The sequence below is a fragment of the Trematomus bernacchii genome, unplaced genomic scaffold (genome assembly GCF_902827165.1).
Source record: "Trematomus bernacchii unplaced genomic scaffold, fTreBer1.1, whole genome shotgun sequence".
Lineage (NCBI taxonomy): Eukaryota > Metazoa > Chordata > Actinopteri > Perciformes > Nototheniidae > Trematomus > Trematomus bernacchii.
This window is the reverse complement of record NW_022987973.1, coordinates 16,634,016-16,659,922: the sequence shown is the minus strand read 5'-3', so window position 1 is coordinate 16,659,922 and position 25,907 is coordinate 16,634,016. Positions and strand designations below refer to the sequence as shown.

At 39.4% G+C, this 25,907-nt stretch overlaps 1 protein-coding gene across 1 annotated transcript in view; it reads right to left on the bottom strand.

Annotated features, from left to right (window-relative positions):
* trip4 (thyroid hormone receptor interactor 4) overlaps positions 1 to 25,907 on the bottom strand; it is a 73,207-nt gene that overhangs the window by 24,227 nt on the left and 23,073 nt on the right. The window contains exon 12 of the mRNA XM_034117142.1: positions 23,346 to 23,448. Within this exon, the coding sequence (XP_033973033.1) occupies positions 23,346 to 23,448 (103 nt within the window). The remainder of the gene's footprint in view (positions 1 to 23,345; positions 23,449 to 25,907) is intronic.

Sequence of the window (25,907 nt, the reverse complement as noted above, 5' to 3'; positions counted from 1 at the left end):
TCTCTGGTGGGGCATTTCATAAACTGTTTGTATTTTGGGAGTTCGTGGCTGAGGTTGCCTTTGTTAAAGTCACCAAGAACAATAACTAGGCAGTCCGGATAAGTCCTCTCCACACACAGTATCTGGTCGGCGAGTGTGCGCTGCGCCTCCTGCACGTTCGCATGCGGTGGGATGTAAACACCGACCAGTATGAATTAAGAAAACTCGCGTGGGGAATAAAAGGGTTTGCAGTTGAGGATAAAAGTCCTCGTGTTTAAAGCTGACATTTGCTGTACTTGCAGCATACCAGGACCCCCCCCCCCTCTGTTAATTAAAAGCTTGATTATTAATAAATAAGAACATTGAAACTCCCCCTCTATTGTGAAACACTTTTGGCAGAATTTGTTAAATATTTTATACAAAGAAATGTTTTAAAAGGCCAGACATCCAATTGATTCTCAATCTAGATCAATAAAAAGATAATTTACAAACTATTAAACCCCTTATTGTGGCAGCCTCGCTGTGATTGATATCTTTGTGATTGAAGCCACTGCTGTTTTTCTATGTGGCTGTATCTCTAGCGCAGGTTAAATGTCTTTAATATAGATCTATATAGTCTAAGGAGCCATCAGCAGGGTTCTGGCCCACATATCTGCTTGTAAAGTGGGTTAACTATGCTCCTGGAGAGCTTAACAAGCTGTTGGAGGAATAAGGCAGCACACTTGATAATTAGCATGAAGAGGAAGGCATGTTTGAGGGAGAGGGGGGTTTCAGGAAGAGGTGGAGTACAATTGAGAAAATGTGTGGGTGTGAAGCGGCCGTATACTAGCAAGATTCAACCAGAGCCATTTTTAAATCAGACCATTTCAGTTTTGCTCTCTCCACTTACCCCTTGCTTATACTGTTTCAAAGCATTTATTGGATTGTCATTAATATACTACTTTATACTTCCATGTTAGTTTTTGTTCCTTGCATAAAAATCTCCCTCCTTTAGATTTTATGTCCTTTTCCGTCACGGTTCAGTTCTTGGCCTCATCTATCCAGAATTGTAAAACTCACATTCCCAACATTTCCCTGTGGCCCTTCACTGTAGCTGTACTGTGAGGTGAATGTAAGGAATAGTTTCACGTTTGTTTTTAAACAACAAGGCCATGAAATGAATGTGAAAGACTTCGAAAAAGAAAATCGATTCTTGTTGGAATTGTAGAAATGATTTAAGCATCAGTCAGAGTTGAGCGGGTCCTGGCACATTCATGTGCATTTTGTTGATGGTGGTGAGCCATATACAGTTACACAGGAGCGCTCAGCTGAGAGCAATGATACATCCTGTCAATGGGACTGGGACTTTAGTCAGACTTTGTTGTATTACCCTCTGTTAACAGAAAATCAGCTGTTGATTGGCCCATTGGAATCCAGTAATTTGATTGGCTCATGGTATCTAGAGTTCTGATTACACCATTGGATTGGAGCAATTGATTGGCCCATTGAATCAAGTCATTTGATTGGCAAATTCAAATGAGGGATTTGTTTGGCCCATTGGATCGTGTTAATTATCATATCATATTAAGCATAAAAAAAACCCCAAAAGAAACCACTCATATTAAGACGCATCATAGGAGTTAAAGACTATTCTCTAGATATTATGAAAAATGATACATACAAGTCCAGTTTACAAAAAGTACATGGAGTGATTTTGATACTGTTGAAAGATCTCATGGTGTTAGGGTATATCCGTTCCCAGCCATTAGTAATCTGGCTATTTCCACAGCTGAGGGGAAAAGATGGAGTCCTAACACCACTGTAGGCAGGGGGGCTCAGCTGCAGTTGATGCGTGTGTCTTTTGTGTGGGTTTGTGCCTGTGTGTGTGTGTGTGTGTGTGTGTGTGTGTGTGTGTGTGTGTGTGTGTGTGTGTGTGTGTACATGTCCTTGCCTCAAAGCTCAGGTGCTCTCAGGCGAAGTGTGAAGAGGGTTATGTGAGGCAGAGAGAGAAAGATTGAGATAAAGACTTAAGAGCTCATACAGTGAATAGCTGCAGAGCGAGCTGAAGGCAGAGGAAGAAGTCACTGCTACTGTTCCATCCTCCCTGGAATGAGTTTAAGAGACCACACCGACTCTCTTTCTGCTGAGAGTCAATTCAAGTGTCACATACTCCATCTTTCCGGTGAGAGGCTTATTTGGCTTCACTATCCTCGAGCAATATATAGATTATTGGTTTGCTACTGAGCTACAGATTGCAATCAACCATCCAGCATTTGTTCAATAAAGCTTCTAGAACGATTCTGAAACTATTAGTTGATGCTTGGTGCTTTTAATAATCTCATAATTGTTAAATTAGATTATTTAATTTAAGACATTAATGCAAATGTAATACTTGTGTGTTTTGTGTGTATCTCTAGGATATTGTGATGGCCATCTTTTAATGTTTTCTAATGTTTTAAATAATCCATCAAGAAAAAAGTAATCTGCCCTAGAAATAATTGTCAAGTGCAATTAAGGAAAGTACACTATGTACAAGCACATATATCATTGTTTTATGTATGTAAGTGTTTAATCACATTGGAAACATCGATCTAAAGACTGAAATAGACGCTATTCTATCTTTTAATTTTCTCTTTTCTGTGATGGTTGTGGAGTACCCAACCCCATGGGGAGCAGGCAATCTCACTTGAAAGGCCTTTTCAAGTGGTGTGCAACTCATGTGCTGTTTACACGAGAACGCAAACGGTTGCATCTGCTACTTTTCTCTTTCGTATAGCCCGTTCGTTCACATGAGGCCGTAACGGAAACGCGGAAACGGACCCCGCAAACGATAACGGGTCCCAAGGTGGATAGATCTGCAAACGGAACGCTCTGGGGGGGCAAACGGCTCCGATCATTTCCTGATAACGATGAAGCCATAGCCCCACCTCTCCCCACCTCTGCTGCTCACTGCTGTAGCATGGTCGGTAGCTACTGTCAGTAGCTACTGCTACTGCTACTGACCATGCTACAGATGTTAGTGCAACATCTACAGCTCCTCTACCACAACCATCAGCAACAAGTGGACATGGAGAATTACATGAACTACATGTTGCTAAATCCACCGCGGGGCATAAACATGCTCGGGGGTCTTCTTCGCTGCTTTTGGTGTATTTTGTGGCGAAAGTACAGCGCCACTTACAGGCCCGGAATATGTACTACAGCGTCTCCAGCGCTCCCGAGCGGTCTCGTGTGAACGGAATACTTTTTTGATATCGTAGTCGGTTCGTTTGCGTTTCGTATGTGTTTGCGTTTAAATGGGGTCTCAAACACACAGATTTCACAATCAGTGCTGTAGAAAAAAAGGACTAACATTAAAGGTGGGGTATGTAATTTTGGAAAAACCAGCTCGAGTGCGCTAGAATTTGAAAATACACGGCACGGGCCGGCTAAAATGATTGGTCGTGCTTTTTACAGTATTACGGCTTCCACAGATGACATTTTTTTATGGATTTTTTGTCAAAGCACTTAAGATATTCATTGCTATCGGGGATGTTAAGAGCATTCCATGGAATATAACAAAAAGCGTATCTTGAGCCGGTTTCTCAAACTTACCTACCCCACCATTAAGTAGAAGAGGCTGCTAGCAAGAGCCTTTATTATGCTTGAATTATCACTTCTCTTGTTTCTGTCTTGACGCTGTGTTTTGAATATTGAGAATATGTTTGACAGCTGGCTCTACATCAGTAAGCCTGTTTAATGAACCGGACCTGAGGGTCAGACAGATTTTCAGAGTCTGATCAGCTGTTTTGGATCGGTTAGGGTTTCAAACACTGTGAGCCAAACTGCCTTTAACCTTTGCACCAATTGCCTAATGTGCTTTTGGCAGTGTTGTGGACAAAACTGTGGTGTCACACTATCGAGAAAAGAAAACAGGCAGAGGAAAACACTACATTATAGTTCTGGAATTAAACTGAAATAAATAGAATGCTGGATAAACAATAAATCAACACATATTAGTTTATCTTTTGCTTTATAAAATAATATAAAAACTGTGAAAATGCTAAAAACATATTCATCACCCCCAAAGCAGCATCATCAAATGTCTTATTTTGTCCAAAGTAAAAGCCAAAACTGTAAAATGTTTGATTATACAGTTTATAAAGTAAAACCATCCAAATTAATTATCAGATTTGACAACCTGGAACCATCCAGATTGACTAATCAATTAATGAGGTAATTGTTGAAGCTCTCCTTCTTGAAGAGACACAATGATGGTTGCACAGGGCCTATAGTGTTCACTTTCTTATAATACTAAATGGTAAACCATATGAAAAAGGTCTCAATGATGAAGGAAGAATATTAAAAAAATGCAAAAGAAATACAAACTAAATTAAGGCCAAATATGCTTAAGAATACACACTTGTATTCACAACCACCTGAAAAACAGTAACATATTATTCTCAGTAAATAAATATATTCCCAGCACTGACCTATTGCATCCATTTCAATACACCAACAAACTCATGGATGTGAACAGGACAAAAGGGGGTTTTCTTTGAAAGATCCTCTCATCTCTTTACATGTTCCTGCATTATACCATTTTTAGAGCTGTTGCTCATCCTTTGTAATGTTATTGAGCATCATCCAAGAAGAATTATGTCTTGAACCATGAAAATAAATATTTTCCGCACACATTGTTGTGCATTCTTTGATTTTTATGCAGCAACCACACAGAGTAAATATCCTCTCATAATCCACATTTCACATCTGACAGGTTTGTGTGTTGTTTACTCAGACATAGCATACGGCACACAAGGGTAACCTCAGCACTTAAAGCTTGCAGCCTTCATGAACACACCATCCTTGGAGCACAAGACAACCACAGGCCCCATCGCCTCTGAACGACTCTACATCATCTTCATGTAAGGCTCTTAAAATATTACTGCACCTTCAAATCACTGAAACATATCATTTCAAACCGCTATTTCAACAAGTGTGTGACAGTTAAAGATAAACTAAAAGAAACCCTGCTTTCACTCCATAGAGGAGAAATTAAGGTTGTAGAAACACCAAGTGTTCCAACAGACCAGAATATTCAAGGTGAAAACTTGCCATAGGAATGTATGGGAGAGTCAGGAACTAATAGATATAATATGGAAATATAGGGGTTGTTTGCTCAGGCTGTATCAACCACTTCATATGCAGATTAAAACTTCGACCATATAATAAGCAGACATTACTCAAACATTTGACTTATATGTTCAATACTTTGTCAAATACATACATTGAGACATGATCCATGCTAGTTCACCACAGGTAACTGGTACTTTTTTTTCTCCAACAATGAGGGCTGTGTAATTCATTTGTCTTTATTTCTTCAAGACATGTTTTACAATAAAGAATTAATGAAAACAGATGTATTATCCTTAACCCTTCAATAGGCGTTTTAAACTAAGCTACATCACACATAACAGGAAAATTATAGCAGATGTTAACTAGTTATTAGCTGTGTCCTTTGCTTTAGGCAGCTGTGTGCTGGGATGTGAAGTATCATGCAAAATATAAAATATTTTCCCTCCAGTAATGTGATCAAAACTTGAAAGTATGTAACCACGTTGGCTCTGATGGTGCAGTACGGGCAGCACATGAGGGGAAAAGTATAACAATATGAAAGTTGAACCAGCTGTTATACTTTGACAAAATGATGGGCATTATTCCTTTCATACACATACTGTACTTCTTTCAAGTACACTCACAATACACAGGCTATCACTGAAGCCAACATATTATTTCGCCCTTCCCCTCCAATGGTTTTCTAGTTCATCTAACTCACACAGTCCATTCTCTCCAATCTTTCCTAACCCTGGACTACAGCGAAGGAAAAATAAGTGAATTGGATGAGACAAACTGTTTGGTCATTCAATCAGCCTGGAGGGAGCCCATACCAGATTTAGCACAGTTTCTCCACTGATTGATCAAAATTGTTCAATTCAAAATAGACATTAGAAAGTAACAAAAGACATACTAGACATTGCATTGAATAAATTACAAAATAATAAAACACCAGGGACGGTCTATCAGCTCAGCGCAATAAGGACTTCAGAGATGATATGAAATGGCTACTCTTCAATTCCTTTAATTGGACACTTGAGAAAACGTTTCTTCAAATGTATTGGCGGGAAGAAATAATATCCATTGTAATAATATATCTAATATGAAATAAATACAGTTCAACACTAGGACTCAATTCCCTTTCTGAGTGTATGGGGAGGCCAACATCCATTTCACATGTTCGTTTCCTATTAAGGAATAATAAATTAAATGCTCCATTTACCAGTTTTGACACTTTATGCTTTTGACTGTATTGTGAATATCTGATTTTGAATGAAAAGAAAAGCATCAAAAGGAAAACACTCAGCCCTTCCTGCGAGTATTAAAATAAATTAGTATTTCAGTATTAGCTCTTTTGCCCCAACCCCTTTTTTACATTCAAGAACTATAGGCAAAATAGGAAAATAAATGGCGGTAACTATAATTGATTACACACATTTAAAGCAACAGTATGCTGTTGATGTTATAATATGTCTCTAACAGTATAGTACGTTAAAATAATTACTGTGATTAAGCCATTTAGGCCCCGGCTCCACGGGAACGCATACGGCAAAACGCATCGGAGTAACGCAAACGCAACCGCAAAAAACCTTCCGCCCACACGCAATATACACCGGATTGTGTCAAGCTCCACGAGACGGCTCCGTTTACATCCAACCGCTGGAAAAGCTGCAGTACATATGCAGAACCTGTACATGGCGCTGTAACTTCCTCCACAAAAGCAGCAACTTCCTCCACAAAAGCAGCGAAGAAGAATGGTTGTCATGGCTGCACTTCTGTTTATTCTCCGCGGTGGGGGCGGAGGGATCCGGGCAGAGTTTTTCGCCGGTCAGCGTGTGTTAAAGTTTAAATCTTCCGGACAAAATTATAAAAGTGCCGGTCAAAGGTCTTCTTTGTTATTTATTGAGCTTTAAAACAAATGAATAACGACTCTATATAATGATATATAATAATAAAATACACGGAGCCTGTCTCTTTTTCCTCTCTTCTCACAGCGTCAGTGTCTGTCTCATGCAGCAGCTGATCCAGTAATGATGACTCGACAGTAAAAATAAACATATTTATAATTAGTTTAGGTAGTTTGAGAGGTAATTAAAATAGCTAAGGGTGATGATCTGACTTGAAGTGTGTGTTTTGCTCCCGCTGCATCACAGCCGGAGGAGCTGCGTGTCTCCGTCCTGTCAGATTAGACTTCACTCGCATTTATGTCCATATCGAGATAAAGATAAATAATCTGAATTCAGTGTGCAGTGTACTTTTGCGGGGGTGAGCAGCAGAGGCGGGGAGAGGCGGGGCTATTGCGTCGTCATTATCAGAAACGGATGACCGTATAGGCGACCACACGGCCCCGTTGGACCCCCCAGGGCGCTCCGTTCCCAGATCTATCCACCTTTGGACCCGTTGTCGTTTGCAGGGTCTGTTTCTACGTTTCCGTTACGGCGTCGTCGAGCTTAGAGGGCTATACGCATGAGAAATATGCGGATACAACCCGTTTTCGTTCCCGTGGAGCCTAGGCCTTAAACTTCAAAGCATTTGTGATGCTTTTATCCATATCTTCTAAGTGAGCCCGGCTCATAACACATGACTATTTGACAAATTGATTGAGTCAAGATGACCATAAAATATATTGCAAATTAAGCGTGGTACATTGGAGAAGAGAGACACCAACCATAAACATGGCATTTGTTAACTTAACCAGAGCAGCTTGGTAAAAGCCACATCAAAAATCTAAAATGTCTAGAGCGTCATTGATTCATTAAGTGGGCTTTTACTTTTTTCCCAGTTGTCTGGCTGTAACCAGCAAAATTGTAACGTGGTCAATTAGAGGGATTGAAAGATCTACAACTGAAACATTTTTTAAATCAGGAACAATGGTTCAAAGAATATAGTTATGCTCATATGTGTGCATGTATTGACTTTTCAAAGAGAGAGGCTGGCATAGAAACAACAGTGGTTTCAAATCCTTCCAAGAAACAAAAAAACATCTGTAAAACAATGAGAGAAATACCGCTCTTGTTCTCTGGAGCTGGAATGTGCAGTATTGCTTATGTTAGATTTTTTTTGTGTCTGGCCAGCAAGTGTAGAGCCAGCTCTGTAGAGCGAGCTGCTTACAGTTGCTCAATAATCCATTTACTCGCCTGAGCTATTGCCGTGACTGTAATTTTAATCACAAGGGCGGTAGGGAGATAAGTGGGGAAATGCATAATGAAAGCTGCCTGATGGTGACATGGGTTGAAATCCAGCAATGGTTCTGTACTTGTTGCGTTAAATCAAGAATCATCTGGTCCACTTAAGTTATGGAAAAGGAAAGGTGAGGGCAGTCTCAAGGTAACAGCTTGCACTTCACATCTCTTCCTTTAAAAATCAAATAGAAAGTGCCTACACTCAGCTTTGTACTGATTTAACCTTTGACTCAGTTACTATAGCTATTCTCTCCCATAGATAGGGTGACAGTATATATCCGTCATGACCAATGTCTATATTTAAGAACTACAATGACTTAGATTTGAATGTATAGATTTATGTTTTAAGCTTTTAATTCAAAAGTGGAGAGGATATACTGTTGACAATATCAACAATGATTTTTTTTTTTGTTGGTTTGGTATGAATAAACACATCTCGTTTTAATATTGTAACTAGATGGTTCTATTTTGGTGATGTCTTTTTAACACATGAGATCTGGTAACATTTACACTGTGTGTGCAATGATGTGGCCGCTCCCGAAGAGAATGGTCCATATGCCACAGTGAGCCATATTACCATATCACCATCTTTCCAGGCAGCTTCTCTCTCCCCCCACAAACCATTACTTGCTGCCTCGCCTCATTAGCATTAGCAAATAACACCTAAAGCAAGAACAGTGATGGCAGCAGCAGCAGAGGAAATAGGACAGAATTAACAAATTATGTAAGTACGAAAGGAACAGAGTGTAGCAAAAGGGAGGTGGCTGATGAAGAGGAGGTGTCAAACGCATACAATATTAGTAATTTCTGATTATACCTTAAACTTGCTATACCACGATGGGATTAGTTTCTATTGGTGCCATACCTTACCCTTCAGGAAATGTCTCTACACTTCCCTGTATCTAACAAGCTAGTGTTTACAGTTTTCTATGTCATTGTGAAGGAATATTAGCAACAATAACTCTCAAGCATTGTTCAAAAATCTGATCTAGCTGTACCCCGGTACTGACAGTTTCTATATTTCTGTAAACACTATTTAAAAGTGTATATCATTTTGACATTATAATTCATAGAACTACAAGTCTTGGTGTTACAAACTCATATAATTGCATTGTTTTCTTAACTGCTGCAGCAAGTAATGCAAAATGTCAAGTATATAAAAGTCGTTAGCAAAAAGCTAGTTGTTATATTTTAACAACCTACAGTGAAATTGGTTAGTTGTAGCTTCTTTTGAAGGTTAACATTTATTTTTTATCAAAGGAAAATAAAACACAAACATGTATAATAATTTAAATATAATATATTTTACAAAAACATATGATATTCCAATATGGTGCATCATTTAGGCAGTTATGGTAGTCCCAAACTTCTTAGGTAAGCAACGATCAGACCACAAATCATTTGATTAATTACTCGTTCTCATATCAAGCAGAATTTAAGTTTAATGTGTTTTGGAAAACTTTTAACTGAAAAACGGTCATTAAGTAGTGGTACTGCTACCTCAACTAATGTTTTTAATCTAAACTGGTGCAGTCATGTAATTTCATCCCGCAGTCCATCTAACTGCTCTCCACAGTGTTGTTCAGCTTCATTACTTAAAGCACACATTTGTTTAATACCTAAGGACATTTAACTGTAAACTTCTCTCTACAGACTTATTTTCAGCTACTTTAAGGAGGGCTATCTTTTTTCATTTTGTTACACAGACAGCTTTCACTGGAGTGAATTGAGCAATAAGACAACTTTAATTCTTTAACTAGAACGTGAACCCAAACTTTTCTAAATCACTGCACTACTACCGCACGTTTGCATACACTTTATAGTGCAACTATGAAATTAGGACAATATTTGTCTCTCAGTCTCTTTCAGTTTCCATTCTTAAAAGTGGTGAAAAGAATAGTTCGACATTTTGGTGAATATTCCCTTTTTGCAGAGTCAGATGAGAAGATCGATCTCATTCTTACTTCGGTGCACTAAAAGTAGACCTAAAGCTGAGAGTTCATTAGCTTAGCTTAGCTTAGCATAAAGACTAGGATTAGAGGTAAACAGCAGGAGTGGCAGTTCTTACAAAAAATGTATGTCAGAGAATCAATAAACCAGTCACAGAATGTTCATCAGTGAGATTTAGAACAGATTTTGAAGTCCGGCTGTTTCACCCTCCATACAGTTTTGTGCTAAGCTAATTGAATTATTGCGCTAGTTCCATGGTTAGCATACAGTACAGGCATGAGAATGGAAGCAGAGCGAGTAAGATCATTTCCGGAAATGCCAAAATACTGAGAGATCATTCAGTTAAATTGGAAAACTGTTTTACCATCTCATGACTTGTAGGACATGCTTTATGGGGCTTTTGGCCCTGAATTTAAGCAAAATTATTACAATATCTAGAGAGAAATAACTCATTTCGAGTGTTTTTGTTAGCTAGCCAACTCTAATCAATACACTACAAGCGGAGATCCTGAAGAGCTATACTACATGGGAACAACGTTATCAGAACTGAGAGAGTGCACGTATCAGAGGGTGATGGACTCTGAGAAGTGCTGTAATGAAACGCTATAGAGAAAGAGGCCAGAAGGAAGAAAAGGGCAGGCCGTGATGTAAGTGCCACTACTCATCATCTGGTAAAGTCAAGGTCAGGACCTTGTGTGGTCTCATGGCATTTCTGTTCCGCTTTTAAATAAATGACCAGAGAGCTAGACCAAGCGGGGCAACACTCAAACTGATTGCCCTTAATTCTACTGACCTTCTTTGTAAAACTTTGGGTTAACGCAGAGCTAAAACATATTAAAACAGAACCGCTTACAACGACTACAGCATGTGTGTGACCATCATGTCCTTCTTTTGCTCAGTAACTGGAAATCATTTCATAACAGTGTCCTTTAAACAGCTCCATCAGAGATCATAAGCCAACATAAATGAGTGACGATAGTTTTAAATGCCAGGAAACCCATTTGACGTTGTTGGATTTAATTGTTTGTGACATGCAATGAGGCAGGGTTCCTCTCTGGGTCAGTCTGGCAAATATGTGGTGTGTAAGTTGCTGTGGTTTGTGTGGTGTGTGCTTAAATGTGGACGCCCAACCCCCCCCCCCCTCCTCACAGTGGGGGTAGGCTCGACTTGGATGATTTGGCAATGTGGCTGCAGGTCTGTTCAACACTCAGTGGGGGTAACACAAGGCGCCCTATAGTGTGGTAATGCAATATTCATGGTGGGGTGTGAGCAGGGCAGTTAAACACAGCAGAGTTGTGGAGAAGACCTTCCCACCCTCTATCAGGGAGCAGCAGCTGCTGCTTGGGCCTGCTCCCCTCTCCACTGCCTTTTCCTCTGCTCAGGCATTGTCTCCTTCTCTTCATTCCCTCCCCTGTTTCCTCTCTGCTGCCTCTCACTCAACCATTAATTTTTAATCACAACTTAAATGGCTGCCTTGGCCGCGGCTGTGGGGGCAGCAAGTCAAGGGCTCTTGCCTCTGGTTACAAAGTAGGAAATACATTTGAAGAGATCGAGCTAAACATACAGGGAGGGGAGACGGCTGACTAGGGACGAAAAATATCTACTGCCATTAAAGCTTGATTACAATTTTAACTCTCCAATCTTGGGTTCTCCATTGCAAATGCGATTGAGATCATATTAAGGTTAAGAATTCATTTTTCAAGGGTTTTTGGAGGCCTTGAGACTGTAAGAACTGATTTGTATTAGGTAGGTAAAATGAAAGATATAGACTGATGGTAGAGCTGATGATATATTTGAGGTTTTATGGTGTAAAAAGAAGCCATTTCAGAACAAAAACTAGAACATAAGATGACTATTTTCACTATTTCATAACGTTAGACCAACTAAGCAATCAAGTGTGAGATTTATGAGCAAATGAATAAGTAAAATCATTGTTAGTTGTAGCCCCATGGACACATCATATTTCTCAAAGCCACCAAAATACTTTGAGTGTAAGAAATATTGCCAGCGTAGTAGATGAAATGTTAAACCACTTATTCATGAAGGACATGGTTATGTGGATGTTGTCAGTGAGGTGGCAGCTCTCAGGTGTTCCCCTGCATTATTTATTTTCCGTATTGGGGTGGTCTGACCCGCTCTTGTAATGAGAACTAGAGTCACGGTCTGTTTGGAGTCCCGGGGCAACGCCGAGCGCCGTGTCCCTGGATCACTGCTCAACCACACAGGCCTCTACACAGCCACTGTTTGCTCAGACTTCACTTGGACTGTAAAAGTCAAGCCTTGTTGACACATCTGTGCTGTCTCTCCCCGAGGCTAATGGCTATTACATCTGTCTGCTTCTTTTCAGAGGCAGAGGAAAACTACAAGAATCAAATGCTCTTTTGAGAACAGGCAAAGTGAAAACACTGACAGCGCTGATGGAAAGCTGACAGCCTCCTTTGAGAGGAATTACCGCTGTTGATCTTTCTCACGAGTGCCGTAAGGTGATTACATTGGGTAAGATGTGCTTGGAAAGAAATGTTAATGGCCTTGTGGTAGCGGTGTGTCAATGTTTACACTTTTCACAGGTCACTCTTTACATTATTACGTAATGTCATATTGTTCTGACGTGTGCCCAACGTAAACATCATTTTCAACTACAGTATATTACACTCCACAGCTATGAACCGCTGCAGAACACTTTAGATATAAATAAAGTGAAATCTGTAACATATACAATTTATTAGTATAAAACATAATTAACTGGCAAGTGTGTTTAAAAGTGTTTGCATCCATCTTTGTATTCATTTATTTGTTGGTGCAAAAAGCAGCTTTTGACAAATAAGTCGTATTAGGGCTGTAGCTAACTATTTATTTTTGAATTAACATATTTGTTATTTACTCTATAAAAGAGACACATACTAGTGAAATCCTTTTCTTTCAATTTCCAGGGCTATCAATCAAAACCAAATCCTAATATTTCAGCAGCTGACAAAACTGAAACTCTAGTACTTCTGCTGGAAAGAAATGGATGAATGCATTATTAATAAAGTATACTTGTTGATTCATGTATTTTATGTTGTTTGACTTATCTTTGAATTATGTAAGATCTTATTTGTATCGGTTATAAGTCAGTTTAACGTTATTTTTCCTTTGAAGTAATTTATGGTTATAGTTGTTGGCAAATGTTGGTTTTCTTCAAGGTATACAAGGAAGTAACATTCTTGTTACATTTCAGAATTTCCTATGTTTGCACCTTGGCGGAAAAACACGCACAGCCACTTTTAACCACATCAAGAGACTTATTGGCCATGTCTAGTTTAACATGCTCACCTCCATCAGCTTCTTGAACTGTGCAAATAATCCTCTTATTGATCCTCGATGCCTAACCAGACAAATTAAAAAAAATCAAGGCAGCATCATGGTAATCAGCAGACCACACACACACACACACACACACACACACACACACACACACACACACACACACACACACACACACACACACACACACACACCACACACACACACAACACACCACACACACACACACACACACACACACACACACCACACACACACACACACACACACACACACACACACACACACACACACACACACACACACACACACACACACACACACACACACACACACCACACACACACACACACACACACACACACACACACACACACACACACACACACACACACACACACACACACACACACACACACACACACACACACACACACACACACACACACACACACACACAAATCAGGGACATCGATCTCATTGAAAAGCACATCTGTCTGCTTCCCCCTTCACAGTGCGACCCAGATTGATTACTCTGACAGGTTTAGGACAGAGACAAAGACAAAGGGAGGGAAACAAAATTGACAAAATAGAGAAAACAAAAAGGAAAGACAAAATGAAAACTGAAGGCACACAACATAAAGGTTCAGTCAGAAAAGATCCAAAGCCATATGTGTACAATCTCATGTTGAACTTGGACTTATAAATCTGTGATGGAGATCTTCATATCTGCAATGCACATAAACAAATTAGGAGAATAGAAGCGGAAAAACTGAACAACATTGAAAGTCTATTTACGGTGACAAAATGAAGCAAAGCAAGGGAAGTGTATGTACCATGCGTGTCTCCATTCATGTACAGTGACCCATTTAAACATTGATTTGTGTTTGCTGCTTTAAGAGGAGATGAGCTGTACAAACACTAAATCAAGATGGACTGAGTATGCGGGAGAAGATGTGCATTTGTAAGGCCTGAAGTAAGAAAAAAATAACTACCTATTAAAACTGGGCCAAAGCCTGTATAAAAAAAAAAATGGTTTAGATTGTTTTGAGCTCCCTGTAAAAGAAAAAGAAGCAAAGATCACTTGTACCATGGAAATGATTTGGTTCCAAAGCCTATGTTTTTTTAAATCCACTGTGCCAAGTGCATGACACATGCATTTCTCTCCTTTCATCCATGGTATATTCCTGAGGACCAAATCAATTTTAACCTCTGGAGTATAACCCTCTCAGGCATCATCAGAAAAAGTGGGTTGTGCAACAATACCGTAACATCCATATCTCAAGAAAGGACACAGTCAGCTTCTCACACAACTATAGTATATCTAAAGGCATTCATCACACAGAGACAGATCGAGGTTTAAACCAGGGCAGCATGCAGACATGTGCATATGCAGCTCTGTAACCCATGATAATTGCATTACATTGAATAAAAACGCAACAGAATTTGCAGAAAGCATGTCATTCATGCAGTAAATGTGACACTGACAAAAGCACTGGCACGTCAAATGCTGATTGATATGGATTTTGTAATGGTGACTGATAAAGGCAACAATGCTCCGTTCAGATAAGGGAAGACAAATCTATTGCTACACCAAAGAGCAATTTCTTTACACAGGCTTTTCACCCTTTGCCGAGACGGAAGAGCGAGAGCTTTCATTACCGAGCGCAGCTGATAAAACCTCTGGGCTCAAGAGCAATCAAATAATACACAAAACTCACGGGCAAAGCATGGCTATGTCAAGGCTACACGGTATTGAAAAAAGAAAATATTTCAAGGATATGTCTTCAAACAGCTTCTAGATCTACATCAACAAACACAATAATAAGCATAGTATGCAGTATCCATGCCTGATTGCTCTTATTCAATTAATAGCAGTGAGATATCATCAGGATATAGATAAACATGTTTAATCTATTATATCTTGCAATGTTAAGAGATCCTTGAACAAAATACAGAAACGCCCGGATCCTTATCTGCTCTGAAAACTAACCACTTGCTCGATCACCAAATTATGTTTTATCTGTCCTGTTGAGATAACACCATGACCACCATGTCAAAGGTAACAATCAATTCATTCATAATAGCCATACTGTGCTTTTCGTTTTATATTGGAAGCATAACCAAGTGTATGTTTTTTTCTACCAAAGCTGTGGAGGTGAAAGTGGTAGCCTGTTGGGAGTATTGGATTTTTAGTGGACATGTCTGTCAAAACTAGAATATTCTGATGATTCTCATAAAGCCACACATAGAAAGGTGTTATAGAGGTCGCAAAGGTCTGAAGCAAAGCCGATGTTCACGCCTCTCAAATCTCAACAGCGCCCTGCGGGTCAAGCAACATGATTGTACATACAAGTGTAACAAAAAAAATCCAAGAAAACATCTCAGAACCACTTCTCTGCCTGTCTGTATAAATGGATGTGCTTTCCCATTATTCAATGAACAGTCCACATTTTGTACTGTGCAGACTCAGATGACACATACCCAGCCACATGGATGAAGAATTTATAAATTGGGCTTGAGAAAGAATAACATGTACATAATAGGTTGCAGTAGGTATTTTCTGTTAATGTGTGTTCATTGAAACATAATGATTTTATTACAATACAGAAAAATACTCTGTGACAAACTAATTTAGTTTCCAGTGAATGCAATTCAGCATGCAGGAGTGTTGTCAGTGTATCTGTGAGGACAGGCACATCGAGTACAGCAGAGTTTATTGCTCGGGGCTCCCTCTCGTTCCCTTGCCTGTGTGCTCTGGTCTCTGCTCAACAGCTCAGCTCTCTCCTCTCTCTTCTCCTCTCCTCATTAACCGGCTGACAGATCAGTAATAAACACAGCCTGTCACCTTCAAGGCCTGCCTCTCATTTACTAGAGAACACATGAAACCCCGCTCTCTTGTTCCCTTCTCCATCTCTCTCTCTTCCCTTCAACCGTCGGGCTCATTGGAGCTGAAACCTGATTTTTGGCCCCGGCCGCCTTGGAGGAAGAAAATTCTCCTCTGCACCCAGATAGTCCTGAAGAAGGCATGAATATTAAATGGAAAAACCATGAATAAATAATCAAAAAAGGACTTCCGTCGCTCTAACCTCTTTCTGTCTCCCAGCACTGGATGACAGTGGAAGAGCGCAGGGGAGAAATAGAGGAGAGAAAATAAATCGTGACCACCTCAGGAGAGAAGGTGGGCATTTGTTAGGTAATTGGCTTTCTCTATTTGCAATCTCATGGTGCTGCAATTTCACACATACAACACAGAGGTAATCACAAGGTTACAGTGCAGCCCATGGTTAGTGGAGCAAAATTCAACTGCAATATTGTCACTCTAAATATATTGTTTTATTTCCATATGTGGCGCAACCTGAGGGATAAAAGCAATACATATTGCAAACAGCTCGATAATGTATGCGTGGAAAATGCAAATGATATTTAAAAGAGAGCTGGAAGTGCAATGTGTACAAGGGATATGATGTTGGATGCATACCAAACAAATAAAGAGAATCATTTATATGTGATATATACTCACTAGTCCCTGGGTATGAGGCTGTTACACAGGAACAAGTAAATATAGATTATTTGCTCCAAACTATTCCCATAAGGGTGCTTAATATGTATTGTACTGTATTGCAGTGACCTCGATTTCTTTAACAGAGCATATGAAGACAAATCATTAGACATAGAATAGCTATTAGTGAAAAAATGTGTTAAAAAATACTCTATGTGTTGCTGTATTATGTGTTTGTGTGGATTAATGTGACATACTGTAAATTACAGCCCCAGTGTCGTGCACTAATCATCAGTGTGAGGAGTCAATTAAACAAATTACATTTGAGAAGAATTATAGTATTTAACAGGTACAATGATTTAATGTTTGATTCTTTTTAAAGCAGCCATACCCAATTACCGCTCTATATAGCATTTTTAATTGTTAGCGGTGGAGTAAAGCATTCCTGCAGTAACACCAAATTGCCTTCATATGCATGAGGGAAAATAGTTTTATTGCATTTATTCTATCTCATTGTCGGTCTCACTGCGTTCTGCTGACTCTGCTGTTTCAGAGCTGGGTTGAGTTACAGCTAGCTAGCTCAACAGTTCCTACTGCCGCTGCTGCTGCTTCATATTACAAGCATTTAACTGGTGAAAGAAGGCTATGTAAGTGTCATCAAGGCTAATGGCTATTGTGTGGAAATTCAATCATGGTTGCTTATGAACTAAACGGAAAAATGGGCAATTATTGACTGCTCCATTAAAACAACATGAGTTTGTTTGGCTGCATTAGAAACAGATACAGTTGTATTTCTGGCTACTTCTATTTCTGGTTGCTGTTTTTTACATGGTTGTTACAAGACTAGAGAATTAAAGGGTTCATTTAGTACAATATAGAAGAGATAACATACGAAATAAATGAATAAACAATGTCCTCTAAAAGTAAATTGGTTCAGTTTAATCTGCGGTATCCTAGCTCATTGTCTTCTTTGAGATTTACAACATCCAAAGAACCAACCTGGAGAGCCTCTTTATATTGTTTGAATGAATGCATAATGAAACTCGAATAAGAAAGAGTTGGCAGAGATGGTAAAGAAAACTCAGATTATATCTAATACTATGTAACATATCAAGAGTATTCATTTCCATACATTTTCAAAATCTTTACACAGTTTACAAAAATTCCAGATACTTGTTTGAATAAGAAAACACTATTATATGAAATGCAATGTGTAACAAAGAGGAATTCTGCTGAACATGAGAAATAGATTATCTGAAGAAATGGAAGAAAAAATCATGTTGGTGCCTTGGGCTTAAGACAGGACAACTACTTTGTCGACCTTGAGGTCCTTTGAAATGACTCCAGTCTCCGGTGATTTGGAGATTATATATGTCAATGACTTACGCTGGGAGAGATAAAAAAGATCTCATCATGACCTGCAGCTGCAGCCGAATTTTTCATCTTAGCAATTATATCCATGACTTCCTTTCCTGCAGTTGGATCCAACCTCAGAAAGAGAGTTCTTGTGTAGCTGCTGGAGAGCCATCACAGTGACTAATCTTTGTAGAAAAGATAAGCCAGTACTCACAAAGCCCTCACTGAATTCATATGTCATATCACAAGAGTTATACATTCAGCACCAAAATAAGTGAAGAGCTGGATATGACCTTTTTTCTTCTACCACTGCTTAAGGACATTCTGTTTTTGTTTCTATAATGGATGAATCTTTGTAGAACAAATGCACTCTCGAGAGCCGTATTTTATTAAGTGTGATTACATTTTCTTAGAAGCCTGTCAAATGATCGCAAGACGGAACAAAAGGCATTAGATGCCTTAAGCTTATCAACCGTTGTGAATACTTGAACTGCTGAACTCCTTTTTTCTGATTCAGAGCTTTAGTCAGTTGAAATGAGAGTGGCTGTTGAAGAGATTTGTACTGTTTTTTTCTTACTGGTCGAGCAAGCTCTCAACAACGCTTGAAGCCATTTGATTCACTCACGGAACATTACTCTGGGTATCCACCCTTCATGCTCGGAAGCAATAGGATTTTAATTCATCGGAGGCGTCATAATAGGAAGGTCAAACATAATTCTCAGGTTACCTAATGCTTTGTTCTGCAGAACAGAAAGTAGCTTGAAGCTCATTCAGGAACAGCAGCCACAGCATGTTGTCTACCAAAGTTCTACAAATTCAACAAAGAATCCAAGTTAAGCCTCAATGATTAAAGTTTAACGTGATTTAAACTTGTTAAATAGACTACATCAGTCTCAGATCTCTGCCAGACTTGAGGATCAGGTTCAGATTCTAGTCATAAAATGAAACGTGTTTGGAGGCTATTTGTGAGGCTTTCAACTGGTTTGAGGTCCAGCATGGGGCCAAGAGGTCATAAATCTCATGCTTCAAGATAATAAACCGTCCACTGCGACCAAAGAACACCAACCTCTCAATAATCTTCAAAATCAGTTAATTAGGTCATTTGAACTTGCTGTTATAATTATCAATGTTAGCATTTAATTTGATAGCATCCTCAGAATCAGCTGAGGTTATGTAATTGTTTTTGAAAAATGGTCCAGTCAGTTTGGCACTTCTACTAGAGCTTTAAATATAGCGGTATATGATTTGTGCTTCATTTTTACTATGTGGGTATGTACAAACTAGCTGTGTCTACATAGCCACATCATACTGGGGGTGTCAGTCCATAAAAAACATGCTGCAAGGGAAGGATAGCTATAAGGAAGAGAAAAAGGAAATGTGGCTTTATATCAGGAGCCAAATAGCTTTCAACACCCAGACTGACCTTCAGCTTACACAGAAGCACGCGCACACACACAGATACAAATGATTACAGGATGTGACCATAAACCATAATGCACCTCCCTTATTACAGGGAGTGAGCCTTGGCTTTATGCCATTTTAAATGTCACAGGCTCCTCCACAGGGAAATGAATGATCAAACTGTATCGAGCACAGCCTAGCATATAGTCTACAAAGCCAACAGTGAAACGGTCTGGAGAGAGAAGCAGCATCTTTTGATAATTGCTAAATGCATCCAATAATGTTCCTCCATTTGTGGGTGTGCTCCCTTTCCCTGTCCTTTCAGGCTTCCATTGCTGTAAGATGCAACATTCTGACACTAGCAGTAAGGAAAAGCGTCTGCTAGGACTGCAGATCCCACAGAAAAGAGCAAAAACACTAGACTGCAGAATCAGTCCGCTCTCAGCTCATTCGTCCTCATCCCTATTCACATAAAAACATAAGCAGCTTCAAATCAAGCACAAATGCAGGAGAGCCTCAGAACAACAACAGCAATAACTTGCGAAGCAATTAGACCAAAATATGTTTCATCACCAGACTAACAAATGAATGTTCACTTTAGTGTTTTTTTTACATTGTGTTTCGTGTAAATGTTACTTAACAATAATAGAGAGATGTAATATGTGGAGATAAAAGCAGTTCTGTGTAAGCATTTGAACTGTATGCATTTCCTAAATTGACCGCAGGAAGAGTGGTTGTTGCCAAGGTAACAGCTAATGGGGATTTAAATAAATAATAAATAAGGAAAGCTTGGACTAAAAACTCCAGCTAGCATCTGACAACCTAATATTTAGAGCGTAATCACAGCTCTCACAGACAACACAACACGTTTGCAGAATTTGCTTGATGAAACAATCAAAGCAGCCACACATTTCCATTTATACACATTACCCTAGGCACTTTCTAACACATGAATGTTTAACGCGAATACAATGAAACAACAATTGAGCATGGTTTGTACTGAAGCGGAAAGTAAGGGTAACAATCCAGGGAACTAGCCTTTGCTCATTCTGACGAGGCATGAGATGGTTGGCAACGCCAGCGACAAGAGGAACTTGTCGATGTAAGCTGCCGGGGGAGCAAAAAATACTTGTGCTAAGCCCCCCTGAGCAAGATGAGCGGCAATGCCTTGACCCGTGAGATGCAGTGGGAATTGAGGTGGAAGAGGGGACGAGAGAGCAAGAGAGTGAGATAGTGAAAAGCTAGCTGGTGACAGAGGAATCAGACAGGCTGGACTGTGTAGGTCCAGTGGGTCAGGATATCTGATCCAAAGACCGGACTAATGCGGACCACAGGGGGAAAGGCGGGATCAATGCACACGAGACATGGTGGGTGAGGGAAGGATGATGTGTATTATAAACAGATATCTCATTCATTGAAATAACCCTAACCCATTTAGCAAATTTGTTATAATCTTCATTCTTATTATTCAATTTGACATTTGTAAATGGACCTCAATTCTGAAGACATCCCTGCTTCTTGAATTACATGTTTTCCTTCACCGAGTCTAGAATATAAAGAATTATCAAATGTCTCTGCGCATTTTTATTGGTTTATCAATGCTTTTAAATGTGAATTTGTTGGGTTATGTAAGGGTTGTTGGGTTGCTTATGTCAGGATGTTTACTGTGAGTTTAACTCAAATATGAGCAGCAGTCACCAGGCTGTATTGCTAAACAGTAAGCGTGTGTGTATGTGTATGTGTATGTGTATGTGTATGTGTATGTGTATGTGTGTGTGTGTGTGTGTGTGTGTGTGTGTGTGTGTGTGTGTGTGTGTGTGTGTGTGTGTGGCTGAGAATAAGTATCAAATTACATGACAGAGCCAGCACTGTTACAAAACCAATCAATGCACACTACATGACAGAAGCATGCAATGTTGCACACATGCAGGATGCTATGAGACGTAAAAACAATAGCTATAATAAAAAAATAGCTTTTTAATTGAAACCATCCTAACCCTAATTTCTTTTGCAAATGTGTTATAATCTGAAATACTTTTAATGTAATTTGACTTGGGACACCAATGCTAAAAATCAGTCTGGTTTTTGAATTACATATTGTGTTTCACGCAGTGTAGTATGTACAGAATCATCAACTGGCTCCAGTCTCCATTTGTAGGGGTTTGTCCATGTTTGTAAATGTGAATGCGTTACATTATTTAAGGCTTCTTATTTTAATCTTAGTACAACTCAAATAAGAACAGCTGTCTCCAGGCTGCACGCTGAACAGTTGTGGGTTGGTATGTGTGTTTATGTCTGGCTAAGAATAAGTATCAAATTACACGACATAGAGCCAGCACTGTTACAACGCTGGAAGCCTGTTTGAGCCAATACCGTTTTGAAGGAAATTACAGAAGAATTAAGATGACCTATTTGAAGGTATTGCCGGTTTAAATTATATATAGATAGTATAAATGCAATGTATTTGATAGCGTATCATCTTCTTTTAAAGAATAACAAAAATGGAGAGCTTATTATTTGTCCCCATGGCGAAATTCTGAGATAAGTCAAAGTAACAGGCGGAAGGTATCCATTATTCATGGTATTCAATTGACTAAAAAACAAGTTCAAACAAAGCCATATTTACTAAACCACCAGGTGCACAGGCTACTGTAGGTTTAAATGTTGTGAGTAAAGATTCCCTACAGCGATCTGTGCCTACGCCAGCCTGTAACAATGTGTCAGCAGGTTTCATCAAGTACAGCTTTTTATTCAAGACCATGGTACTGCCAGTTAGATTGAAATGTATAAACACAAAATACTTCAAAATAAAATGAGAGGCGTCGTGAGTGGCCTGTTTTTTCACAACACATCTAGAGTAGAAGGAAAGTGGAACATATTGCTATCCTCCAAACCCGAGACAAAGACTTTTACAGTATTTACATACTTCTTAGACATCGTATATCACTAATCAAACTTAACTTCACTGCTAAACATCTGAAACTGTTTTCCCTGGCAGGTCAGTCCTAAACTTCTCAAACCTTTTTAAATGTTCCATATTTTCAAAACAATCGCAAAAGGTCAGAATCTCCATCTATTTAAAAGCCTTTCTGAATCGACGAGTAAGATCTGAAAGAGATCTCTGTAGGTCGACTGCGTAAAAAAAATCCTCTATAGTCTTCAGATGCTTTTGAAATATCAACAAAAGAGCTTGTTGGTACATCATTCTGCAGCAGCAGCACTGGCAGCAAAGGGAAAATGCATTTGAGTCCTATTATAAATCACACAATACAGCAACAACATTGCACATCCAGGCCTAGCTTGTCCCCCAGGCAACCTGACAGAAAAATCCTGTCTTTACAGATGGCTCTCAGAGAGGATCTGTACACGAGTATGTGGGAGTACACTCTATGTGTTAGTGATTGTGTTTTATTAATGAACACATAGTAATCAGACCCTGTGCCTAGTTATCAGTCCTTCACTTTTGCAGGCTCATTTGTGTATGCGTGGGTGCACATACATGCAGAGTAGATAGCTGATAATAAATGATAAAAGAACACCCTTATTTTGAATATGCTAATGTTATCCACTTCATTTTACATTAAATGAGTAGGACTTACAGATCTTGTGCTTCCCTTTCATGGGGAATTTCACCAGCATCTCTTGGGCATTGGTGCAGATGAAGACGAATGGGGAAGCAGACTCCTCACAGGTATTAGGGAACTGCAGGTGGGGGAAGAAAGGAAAGAACAGTTTAGCATCACCTTACACAGCCCAGCCATATTGAGCAAAGAATAATGTTAATCTCACGATGCCTGCCCGCTATCACGGTCATGAATCATTCAGTGAGAGTCTGGGTCCCTACATCAAGCGAAATGTCCTCCATGCCTGATGTAATACTACATGCCCTGACAGCAACTGATAGTTATTGGTCTCTCTGGGTTTTATGCACTATAATTGCACAGCTAATGATGCAGTTGCTAATGAGAGCAGTTGCACCACTTGCGAGCAGCAAAGATGAGACAACATTCATTACAACCAGTGCCGAAATCCAAGTCTTTTTTAGATGTAGACATACACACAGAAAAGAATCCCACAAATAAAATTGTTAGAACCATGTGTGCAATATTAATGGTGGTTTCTTGTAATTACAGAGAGCATCGTTACCTTCCAACATTTCATAATTTATTAAAAGCATACTTCTAAATCTACAAAAACATCGCATTTAACCACATCCATGACATATTTATGCGGACCATAAAACATAAGCCATTCCTCATCCCTATGACGCAGAGGATGTTTTACAGCACATAATTGACAGCCGCCCACAGCAGAGGGCTATAGACCAGAGAAAACCTCTCTTCCCCGCTGTTATTGATTGGTCTCTCAGGTGAGAGTATGGAATTGACTGACACAGTGACAAAGGAGTCATCTTTCCCATCACTGGCAGCCAAAGGCTCTCAGCTCATCCAATTTCCTCCGGCGCTATCAGATAGTGGCCATGATTGCATCTAGCCAGCCAGGAAGCGGCTCTTTTCATGACAGCAAGGTTTTTCCTCTCCTCTCCTCTCCTCCCCCCGGTCTTATTCATACTCTCTCTCAAAGGAGCACTGAAGGTTGTGATACATTTGGGGCTTTTAAGGGAAATCAACAAAATCTGCAACCCCTGACAGACTGGGGAGAGATGATAGAGATGTTTATTTCAGACGACTGTCCGTGTTGCCGAGAGTGTAATACACCGGTGAGTGATAAAATATGTAAACACTCAGAGTGGGTAGATATTTGTGACGACCCTAAAAGAGCCCCTTGATTCCTCCTTCCAAATGATGCAGAGATTCCAATTAAATGATGTCTCGCAGTCTAGTATCCCGTTTCCAAGATAGAAAATTCCCCTGACAACCCTTGAACCAAATGATGTGTGATTTAGTATGGGTTGAACAAGATGAAGGTTGTGAGTCCACAAATGTAGTGTAATGGGATATGGCTGGCAATGTTCTATATTTTTCTATGTGTCATAAAATCCCACGAAAAGAGTAAGAGGTACCATGTGGAGTTTTTCTTGTATACAAACAAAGTTACTGTTTACATTTAGTGTTTTGTGTGAAGTGTGAAATCATTGGCAGCAATGTACTTCATGACTGCCACATGCTAATGTGCTTCTTTTAGCACAAGAACAACTAAAACAGATAAGATATCTTCATAGAGATGATACTGGTAAAAGAAATCTGGACAAGATACCTTTGAAACCAACAATGGAATCATCTTATTGTTGTTCTGACTATGTAGCTTAAGCATGATATAGTCTCATCAAGTGGGGAGGCGTGTGGCGCAGTGGGTTGTGCGTTGGTGTTCGGATCAGGGGGTCACAGGTTCAAACCCCACTGCAGTCAGCATGTAGTTGTGTCCCTGGGCAAGACACTTCACCCCAAATTGCTCCTGTGGTGATTGTCCACAGTATTGAGTAAGTAAGTCGCTTTGGATAAAAGCGTCTAACAAGTAACATGTAATGTAATCAAGTGAAAATGATATAGATTAACGGTTTGAGCCATTCATCAAGGTAACTTCTCTGTAGTTAAATATAATTTGAAAATGCATATATATCAATATATTTGTTATGGATTATAGGCCAGACAAAGTGTTTTTGACGAGTGTTTTGAAGACATGACCGTCGTAAAAATAATTGTCCTATTTACAAATAAGGATATTATCGATCAGTTTTAGGGTCATATATCCAATTTATCTGCACCATTGACCATTGTTTCCAAATCCAACACAGAAATACACAATGAAGTTGGGACACATTTGCACAGGGTGACTTTTATTGTGACGAACATTAGCACTTCAGTTTTCTTTGCCTGTTCTGGTGCGTAGTGCACTAAATATCTATTCATTTGCAACGGAAACTGCACTAATTACTACTTTTTACATAACGTGTGCTAAACACTTTTAGCTTTTTGTCAATAAATAATCTATATACAATGTGAGCAATTCAATAGATGAGCTTCTTTAGTGGAAAGCAATGGCTGAGTTGGTTTTGTTGTTGACGGAAAGAAAAAACTAAAATACTTTCAGACAATCACTGTCTTCCCCAATACATACAACCCAATTCAGTTCACAACAACTGAGGAACTCATATCCCACTGTAGCCATCGGCTCCAATCAGATTAGAAAGAAGGAATAGC